This window comes from Bos mutus, chromosome 12, assembly GCF_027580195.1.
Source record: "Bos mutus isolate GX-2022 chromosome 12, NWIPB_WYAK_1.1, whole genome shotgun sequence".
In the NCBI taxonomy this organism is placed as follows: Eukaryota; Metazoa; Chordata; class Mammalia; order Artiodactyla; family Bovidae; genus Bos; species Bos mutus.
The window spans coordinates 70,529,412-70,539,395 of NC_091628.1; the positions used below are offsets into that span (position 1 = coordinate 70,529,412).

Consider the following 9,984-nt stretch of genomic DNA (forward strand, 5'->3'; position numbering starts at 1 on the left):
AAGAGCATTGCTGGGTCACATGCACTTGCAATATTTGCCTGTTTAATTTTTTAAGAAACTGGCAAACTTCTCCCCAGATGGAGCAGGATGAGACGGTTGGATAACATCACCAACACAATGGAGTAAGTTTGAGTAAACTCTGAGAGATAGTGAAGGACAGGGAAGCCTGGTGTGCTGAAGTCCAGAGGGTCGCAGAGAGTCGGACATGACTTAGCGACTGAACAACATATGCTATTTTCCACTCCCACCAGCAACATGTGAGTGACCCAGTTTCTCAGCATCCTCACCAGCATTGGGAGTTGTCACTATTTTTCATTTCAGCTCTTGTGATAGGTGGTACCCCACTGTGGTTTTAATTTGCATTTCCTCACTGGCCAGTTACGTTGAACATTTATCCAAGTGTTTATTTCCCCCTACAAATCCTCTTTGGTGAAGCGTCTCTTCACATCTTTTGACCACATTCTAACTGGACCACTTGCTTTTCTGCCGCTGTATTTGAAGTCCAGTTTTTCAGTTTTTTTCTTATAGATGGTGATTTTAGTGTCAAGGCTAAAAACTCTCTGTCTTAACCCTAGTTCTTAAAGATTTTCTCACATTTTTTTTCTAAAAGTTTTATACTTTTACATGTAAATCCATGACCATTTTGAGTTAATTTTTTTGCAAGCTGTGATCTAGATCAGGGTTATTGGACGTTCAGTTGCTCAGGCTCCATGTGTTAAAAAGGTCGTCTTTGCTTCAGTGATCTTCTTTGGCCCTGTTGTCAAAATCTGTGGGCGCACGTGTGTGAATCTGCTTCTGAGTTCTCTGTTGTGTCTGTTGGCCTCTGTCCCTCTGTCCCTCACTGTCTTGATGGTGTGTTTATATCTGCCCTTGCGGCCTTGAGGTTGTGTAGACCAAGTCTTCCTACCTTATTTTTCATTTTTAAAATATTTTCTAAAGAAGTAAGTATTTCAAATAAAGAATAAAATATTTAGCTTTTCTAGTTCCTTGGCCTTTCTGAATAAATTTTAGAGTAGCCTTATCCCTAGACACCAAAAATAGATCTTGCTTGGATGTTGATAGAAATTGTGTTAAAAGATCGTATCAGTTTGGGGAGTATGGACATCTGCGTAGAGTCTTCCAACCTGTGAGCATACTATGCATCTCCATTTACATAGGTTTCTGTCTCATTGTCACTTTGTGGTCTTCAGTATAAAAGTCCTGTACATGTTTTGTTAGATTAACACCTAAGTAATTCCTTTTTATTTTAAGCAGTTGCTTTCTAGAGTTTCTTGTGTGTGTCTTTGATATCCAGAAGTTTGATTACAATGTGGCATGGGCTGGGGTGCCTTGTTAGCAGTTCTCTCAGCTTCTTGGATCTGAAGGCTCACTCCTCACCCTGCTTTCTTCTGCCCTGCAGGACCCCGATGACTCGGGCGTCAGTCTTTACCACGGCTGGGCACCGAGCTCTGCACAATTTTTTCTGGCTCTAGTTTCTCTCCATTTGTTCAAACCTGGAAACTTCTATTTTTTTTTTTTCTTCCATGTCACTGATTCTTTCCCCTTTCCCCTCCCCTTTGCTGACGAACACATTCTTTGAGCTTTTTAGTCTGGCTTCTGTATTTTTTAATCTAAAATTTCCATTTGGTTCTTCTGTGTATGTTTGGTTTCTTTCCTTAAACTTCCTACTTCTGTTTTCCCATTTGTTTCAAGCATGTTCACAGATGCTCACTGAAGCATTTTCATTGTGGCAGCTTCACAACCCGTCGATGATTCCAGCCTCTGTCACCGCAGTCTTGACACCTATTGACTCTCCTGTTTTGATTCCTTTTGAGATCTTCTCGGGTCTCGCTGTGATCAGTGATCATCCACTGGGCATCTTCCTCTCATCTAGCCCTTCAGTTTCTGCTGATTCCTCGGACCCCCCACCAGGGAGAGGGGTGGCTCCCGCTCCTTACGGCCCCCAGGTGGGAACCTGGGGTGAGCCCCACTTGGTCTGGCATGCACCCTTTTCGGGGGTCATCTGCTCAAGTGGTCCCACAGGCATGCTGGGCAGGAAGCTGCCCTCTCCCAGTGCCTACCCCCCCAACCATGGACACGTGTCCCGAGAAGGTCGCTGTGATAACACGTGTGCAGCTCAGCACACATGTTCATGTTTGTGGGAATTCAGAGACTAAGTGTGAGGGTTCAGTCCCGAGACTAAGCCCCAGAGAGTCTGCACTGTCCGTGCCGGGGCGGCACGGAGTCTGCGTCTGCCAGTTGCTGCCCTGCGCCTCGAGCCTCCTCACCTGGAGTCCTGGCTCCATGGGCGTGGACAGTGAGACCGAAGCCCGAGGCCACACTCTGCGTTTCTACTGCCCTGAAGTTCCAAAGCCGTGGCTGGGAACAGTGTGCAGGAAAGCGCCTAGGAGCCGCCCATTAAGAAACCCAAGAAATTATGAGTCCAAGCTAAAATGCTACAATTCCATGTGAATTTTTATCATTTTGCTGACAAACTCTAAATCACCCTAAAGAAAACGGCATAATGACTGGAGGTTTTTCATAATTCTTACCCTGGAAGAAACCTTCCGATTTGACCCTGTGTGTCCCTCAGAGTGAGTGTGACACTGGACAGTTGGACAGCTGGAGCTGTGGGCGATCCCTGTCAACCCAGCCAGTTCTGACGTGTCTGAGAAGGGGCCTGTGGCCCATCACCCCTGCCTGGTGTTGCCTCTTCTGCCTCATCGTGGAGGAAGGAGTCACATCCCCGGGCCATGTCTGCTCCCTGGGAAGCCAAGGTCACGGCCCCGGCTACATAGCCCGCCAAAGCTTCTTGGTTCTGACCACACACCACAGGGGTCAGCACTGGGGGGTGGTCCGGACACTCAGGCCCCCCGCAGGTCAGCTCACTCAGAAACTCGGGGCTGGGACCAGTGTCAGAGGCCGCCAAGGCTCCCCAGGTGACTCGGACGTGGCTCCGGGTGGCATGTCCGCTGCCCAGACATGGCTGTGGCCCTGCAGCTGCAGGCGAAGCCCCCGGGAGCTCCCGGCCCACTGGACCCATCAGGGTCAGAACCTGCCTTTGAACAGCACTCCCGGGGCCTGGCGTCGTTGAGTGAAAAGCATGTCTCGCTGAAGGGCGGTGGATCCCTCTGTGGCTCTTAGGGCAGCATGTAAGTGGTCACCCGAGCTGTGCTCGAGTGTCGGGACCCCTGAGCCCCCAGCCCGCCTCCCGGGGTGCCGGTGAGCTTGGCTCTCCTGCAGCAGCAGTGACAGAGACAGGAGTCCCCGGCTCCCACCCCTCCGGGACCCCCGCCGCCGCCTGCCACGACCTCAGGCTTCTGCCCCTTCAGCTCGAGCCTCTCGGTCACGGCTGGGTGCTGGGTCCAGGCCTGGCCTCGCCGACCTGCTCTCCTGCCAGCCCCTCCCAAGCACCTGCTGGTCTCCTTGCTTGCTTGTTATCAGAGCAGATAAAGTTCCCGCCAAGGGCACGCGCGAGGAGGGGCTGGCGGTGGTGGTGCGGGGGTGCTGCCCCGACACGCCTGGGGAGGCGGCAGAGGGCACCTTAACAGCAGGGCCGATAACGCCTGCCGGGGCCTCCCTGATCTGGGCGCCGAGTGCCCTTGGGCTCCGAGGAGGAGACCTTAAAAGCCGGTCGCGCGGCCTCCCTGCAGCCCTGGCAGCAGCGGTCAGCGATGGCGGCGCTGCAGGAGAAGAAGTCGTGCGGGCAGCGGATGGAGGAGTTCCGGCGCTACTGCTGGAACCCGGACACCGGGCAGATGCTGGGCCGCACGCTGTCCCGCTGGGGTCTGTGCGCGGGGCCGGGAGAGGGCAGGGGCCGCCCCGCGGCTGCCAGGGACTGGCGGTCCCAGGGTCCAGACCAAGCCCCCCCAGCCTCCCGTCCCTGCCGGCAGACCCCAAAGGCCTGCCCAGGCCCTGACACCCCTGACCCCGGGTACTGGAGGGTGGAGGGCAGCTGAGGACGGGCCCCAGAGGCTCAGCCCTGGATTTCAGAGCAGTGGGTTTAAAGCTAGGTTCCCAAAACTGTAATTTTTAAGAAGACTTTTAAGTGAAGGGGCACAGGGTTATTGGGGTGAGCATGTTCTGGAGCAGGTGGAGTGCCCACCTGAGAGGTGAGGCGGTGAGCGCGCACACGCTCCTGGCGACCGAGCCCCTGACCCGCCTCTGCCTGCAGTGTGGATCAGCCTCTACTACGTGGCCTTCTACGTGGTCATGACAGGCATCTTCGCCCTCTGCATCTATGTGCTTATGTGCACCATCGACCCCTACACGCCCGACTACCAGGACCAGCTCAAATCGCCAGGTAACCGGCGGAGGGCCCCACTCCGCCAGCCCCCTGGCACCAGGGGACCAGGAGGTAGGGGGTGGGCATCCAGCTCCAAGGCTACTCTCCCAGGGGACCCTCACCTCCTCGCCGGCAGGAGGCCAGCAGACCCAGGGCTGGAGTCTTGTCTAAGGGGGGGCGGCCGCTCCCCATGTGGAGTCACTGCCCAAACAAGGGGAAGCGCTGGGGAGACGCGCGGGCCGAGGTCAGGCGGGCAGCCCCTCTGAAGCCTAGGGATGGCACCTGGACCAAGACCTCCGCACGCAGCCTGCTGACCGGGCTGAGAGCAGACAGCAAAACAGAGAGAGGCGAGAAGGGTGCTAAAGGAAGCTCGGCTTTTCCAGCCCAGCGACTCAGTGTTTGCCAACCCTGCGTCCTCAGTGCTTTCTGAGGAAAATAACCCAAGACCACCCAAGAGCAGTGCTGGGCTGTGCCTGGAGGCGGCGCGCCCGCCGCCCTGAGCATCGTCCACAAATCCTCGTGACAGCTGGGGTCAATCTTTACAACCAACAAACAGATCAAACGTGGAGGATCTCAATGCAATCTCAGAACAGGATGTAGTAGACTACACGCTTGAAACCACACCCTGATAGAGTTTGTCTCAAACCCGCAGGCTGGCAGGCAGGGTGAGGGGCAGGCCTCTTGCAGAGGGAGCCCGGGGGCCTAACCAGGCCTCGTGCACCTGAGCGGCCCCTGGCTACTGTGCAGTGTCCCAGGCCTTCCTGGGCGCACCTAGGGAGGCCGGGGGCCTTCGAAGTCCTGGCCCCAGTATCCTGGGCGCTGCCCCCCCCCAGGGCAGGCCAGCAGCACAGCACGCAGCCTAAACACGCAGCCAGACCCCAGGCACTGCGTCCTCTCTCCAGGGGTGACCTTGAGGCCGGACACCTATGGGGACAAAGGCCTGGACATCTCCTACAACATGTCAGACAACAGGACCTGGACAGGGCTCACACAGGCCTTGCGGCACTTTCTGGCAGGTAAGGGGTGACCCGGGCCCTGGTCTCCATTCTCCTTTCTTAAGGAGCTGGGTTGGGGGCAGGCTGCTGCTCGGACAGGACCACAGGTGCATCCCCCCCAGGCTACTCGCCTGCAGCCCAGGAGGACAACATCAACTGCACGTCCGAGAGGTACTTCTTCCAGGAGCGCTTCCTGGCCCCGAACCACACCAAGTTCTCCTGCAAGTTCACAGCGGACATGCTGCAGAATTGCTCCGGCCAGCCTGACCCCACCTTCGGTTTTGCAGAGGGAAAACCGTGCTTCATTATCAAGATGAACAGGGTGAGTGTGGGGTCAGAAGGGAGAAGGGCCCCCACCCTCTGCCCCTCCAGCCCCTGGGCTGGCTGGGGAGCCTGCAGCCCCTCACCCGGAAGTAGCCATCCGGACTCGCCACCTGCTTGACTGGAGAGCCGCAGAACCCAGGGCAGTCCTGTGCACAGGACGGCTGGGAAAAGCCAGGCGGTCAGCATGGGGAGGGCACCTGGGAACCCGCCGGGGCCAGGCGCTGAGGGACAGACCGAGAGGACTCGGCAAACCTCTGGAGGCCGCCCACGATGGACAGGAACCCAGGGGGCGCGCGACCTGGCAGGGGCGACACTGTTCACTTTCCTCTCCGAGAGGCGGCGGAGGCCATAGACCTGCGCTCTGCGCTCAGCCTGGTCCAGCCGGGGGCTGTTCCCTGGTGGGCACGCAGAGCAGGAAGGCTGGGGTCCCTGTGAGTGAGGCGGGTGCTACCCTGGGCCCTGGGCACCAGCTGGGGGACCCAGGGGCCAGGGCTTTCAGAGGCGGAGCCAGGCGGGGTGGGGAGGCACAGAGGGGGCACTGCACAGGGGCGGGAGGCGGATGCCGCGGCCTGGGCTCTGCTGCCGCCCAGCTCTGCCGCACGGCAGCCAAGACCGCAGGCTTGGAGCATGAGGGGGCACACCTGCCGAGTCCTCAGAGCAGGACCCCCAGGCCCTCCCCGCCCCCTGCACTCACAGCTGCTCCCTTGCAGATCGTCAAGTTTCTCCCCGGCAACAGCACGGCCCCCAGGGTGGACTGTGCCTTCCTGGTGAGTGACCCACGGGCCATGGCCGTCCTGTTTGGGCTGGGAACCCCTCGGGAAACCCTGATCAGGTTTCCCCTACAAACATCTCAAGGGTCGCCTAATAAACCAGGTCACGGATGGCAGGAAGCTTCACGCTAAGTGGTTTTTATCACAGGGATGAAAACCCAGTAAGAAAAACAGCACTTTGTTTTGCTTCAAAAAAGCATCTGAGACAGCGTATCCCCAACACACTTCAGGATGTCTGTGGCAGTTTGGAAAACCCAACTCACCTCTACCACACTCTTTTGTCCTTTTGTTTGCTTATTGACAAAACGATGCTGACTAACACCAGCACCGTTGATTAACAGTGTGAGTTTACACACTGCCAAGAATTGCCATTAATTTAGTCCAGTTTTTCTCAAAATGCATTTTTAAGTACCACATGGATAAAACTAAACTTGTCTTCACTGAGTACTTTCTAAAGTTTGCTTTCTCAGTTATGCCTGGGCCCAGGCTCTTTGCCGCCTGCAGGGACACCCCACCAGGGCGACAGCACACACCTTGGTGCGGCCCTCCAGGCCCCACCAGGGCGACCGCACACACTTTGGTGCCACCCCCCAGGCCATGGGGTGCGTCCTGCCCCAGCTTCCCGTTTCCAGCTTCCCTGACCGCACACGTGTAGGCTGACTTGAGATTTTAACAGACACCAAAGTGCTCCTTCCTGCTCTCAGACGGGCTTGGGCTCCGTCGGGCCGTGTGCCAACCCTGACGGAGGGCGAGGGCAGCCCCGGCGGCAGGCGGGCCCCAGCCTCGCGGGCTGCCAGCCCCACACACTCGGCCCTGGCTCCTCTTTTACCCTGAGAGAGTTTAATCTGAAAGGTACGACTTCGGTAAGTCACCAGGGTCTCATGAACGAACAAGTTACACCATGAGTGGATTCCTGGTTGATGATACAGACTAGATCTGGCTCATGCCAACTGCCCGTGCGGTCACCTGCTTTGCACCCGTGCACACATGCAGACACACACACAGCGCATGCACGGAGACACACGCGCGTGCGTCCGCCCGGCCCGGCCTCTCTCGCACAGCTTCTCACCCGCAGGACCAGCACCGGGACGCCCCGGCTCTGCAGGTGGAGTACTTCCCGCCCAACGGCTCCTACAGCCTGCACTACTTCCCCTACTACGGAAAGAAGGCCCAGGTACGTGGGCCCCGGGGCCCGCCCGCAGCCGCCGCCCGCGAAGGGACGGCCGGAGACGCTTGCCTGTGAAAGGAAGCCAGACTGTAAGCCCATGCTAACCGCTTAACCTCCTGGGGTCTCCCAAGCCCACGTTCTCACCCAAAATTGACATCAAATCCTATTTTTACCTTCCACGGGCCTCCTTAGACAACTGCATATCCACTTAACATTATTTTTCCCAAAGCTCTTGCTTTATCCTCTGTGTTGGTCAATTTTTATCAAGTGTAGTTTGACGTTGGATTGGTCACGGGTCCGTCCCTCTGGGCCGGGTCTCCTCATTTCCAAGCAGGAGACGTCTGTAACTCAGTGAGAGCTCCGCCTCTGAGCTGAGCACCCAGCCGCCCTCTCACGAGGACCCTAACCGGCGTCTCTTCAGCCCCACTACAGCAACCCGCTGGTGGCCGCAAAGCTCCTCAACGTCCCCAAGAACAAGGAGGTGGTTGTCGTGTGCAAGATCCTGGCGGAGCACGTGACCTTCGACAACCCCCACGACCCCTACGAGGGGAAGGTGGAGTTCAAGCTGACAATCCAGAAGTAGTGGGGCCCAGGCTGGCCCCCAGGCACAGGGCAACCCCAGCGCCTCGTCCAGCGGAACCCGGCACCCGGGCGGTGCGGCACCAGACAGCCCCACTCCAAGCTCGCACCGTCAAGATCCCATCGGACCTCTTACCTTTCAGGCAGATTTGTAGCTTCGAAAAACAGGCTCACACGGGAACCGTAAGATGTGGGAGGACACAGCTCGGCCACGCGGACCGCACCATCCTCACTATAACTTACTGTTCCTACACGTGACTATGAACACCAGAAACCTGACTTAGGACTTCAGGCATTCTGGACTCTGGCTTTAAAAAGTACAACTCCTAAACTGTAAAAATCAAGTTTACTAAATTTCACTCTTAACCTACCTAAGAGTCATGTCTTTCCTGATGATGAGGAAGAGTTAACTAAAAAAATGGAATGAATTAAAATTTAGTTAGTCAACTTTAAAAGACTTAACTAAAATTAACTAAAAAATTCTCCTTCTACAACACTTTCGACTGCAAGTCGGCTAAGTTATGAAGCAGCGTGGGAGGGGCTGCCCCAACGACATGGCCAGGACGCAGGGTGTGGCCGTGTGGTGGAGCCTGGACCCCAGAGGTGGCCTTCCTCCCAGCACAGTCTCCCCTCCAACCTCCAGGGCGGGGGTCTCCAGCCCCAGCCTGTTCAGAAGACCCAAAACCAGAACATTCTGTCCCAACGACGTATCTGCTATTATTATCTGTCACCCAGAGCCTCCAGAGGAAGCCCCATGGAGCCAGGGGAAAGGGGCCCTGGGCTGGGGACGTCCTCCCTGCTGACCCCTCGGCAGCAACTCTGAGCCACCTGGGAAATGTCAGGTCAGGGTCCAGGCCATCCTGGGGATGCCACGACACATGGGAGGTCAGAGGTCAGGGGTATAGTTACCCCGGAAATGACTCCAAGGTCTCGATGGGGCCCGTGGTGTCCATGCACAGTAGTCAGCCTGCCCAGGTTCCCCCTACAGACCCTGGAATGTGGGGCTGCTGACCCAGTTCAGGGGGGGATCAGTCCAGCTGCTGAGGGGCTGTCCCTGCCGGGTGTGGGGAGGGGAGTACACGCTCTCAGACCTAGCTCCAGCTGGTCACAAGGCGCCCGTGGACAGGAGGGCTGGACCTGCCCATCAAGTTGCTGCTGAATACACAGGCTGACCAGCCCCTAGGTAGGGGCGGCCGGGCTCTGGGGTCAGAGGTCAGAGGCCTGGGTTCAAGTCTGGATGCTTCTCCTGCCAGGCCTCGCACCAAGGTCACCGATGCCTCAGGTGACCACTGGGGACTGGCAGGAGCTTGTGGGCACCCCCAGGGACCATCGGGGACTGGCAGGAGCTTGTGGACACCCCCAGGGACCATCGGGGACTGGCAGGAGCTTGTGGACACCCCCAGGGACCATCGGGGACTGGCAGGAGCTTGTGGACACCCCCCAGGGACCGATGCTGCACTAACACCAGAGTCAGGGCTTGGCCCGAGCCGCCCCAGGCTGTCCTGTCTGCAGAACTCAGGAGTCACTAGCTTATAACTGTGACCACCCCCAGAGGTCACAGGCCACCACCACAGGGACAAGGGGTGGAAGGAGGCCGGTGTGGAAGCCCTGAGGTATGGCCCTCCAGGATGACTGGGTCGTGGCCGAGTGCCACCAGGAAGAGCGCTGAGGTGAGGATGCCAGCGCCTCACCCTTGCCCAAGCTCCCCACCCACGCCACAGACCCTCAGCCCTGCCCCCAGGTGTGTCAGCTCTGCAGCACCCTGGACGAGCAGGAGCGCCACGCTGGGGACGCAGCTGTGGCTGTGGTGGGTCTGTCCTCACCCACGTGGTCCACCCTCAACCACACGCGGCCCACCTCCCTGCACACGACCTGCTCGCCCAC

General features: G+C 57.6%; 1 protein-coding gene across 2 annotated transcripts; it reads left to right on the top strand.

The window, feature by feature from the left end:
- Positions 1–3,625: 3,625 nt before the first annotated feature.
- Positions 3,626–8,465, top strand: ATP4B (ATPase H+/K+ transporting subunit beta). 2 transcript variants are annotated; one of them, XM_005910524.3, is made up of 7 exons: positions 3,626–3,765; positions 4,154–4,282; positions 5,167–5,280; positions 5,382–5,581; positions 6,294–6,350; positions 7,429–7,527; positions 7,943–8,465. In XM_005910524.3, exons 1-7 carry the CDS (start codon positions 3,654–3,656, stop codon positions 8,102–8,104), a joined length of 873 nt encoding a protein of 290 aa, XP_005910586.2. In that variant the 5' UTR covers positions 3,626–3,653; the 3' UTR covers positions 8,105–8,465. The 2 variants fall into 2 exon arrangements, with proteins under 2 accessions (XP_005910586.2, XP_070236960.1); XM_070380859.1 differs by having other exon boundaries at positions 7,435–7,527.
- Positions 8,466–9,984: the final 1,519 nt, after the last annotated feature.

Excerpts from the sequence above, each read along its gene's own strand:
- ATP4B (XM_005910524.3), top strand. The coding sequence starts at position 3,654 with ATGGCGGCGCTGCAGGAGAAGAAGTCGTGCGGGCAGCGGATGGAGGAG. Across the intron at positions 5,281-5,381 it reads CTTGCGGCACTTTCTGGCAG|GCTACTCGCCTGCAGCCCAG; the intron begins GTAAGGGGTGAC and ends CATCCCCCCCAG. Across the intron at positions 5,582-6,293 it reads TCATTATCAAGATGAACAGG|ATCGTCAAGTTTCTCCCCGG; the intron begins GTGAGTGTGGGG and ends GCTCCCTTGCAG.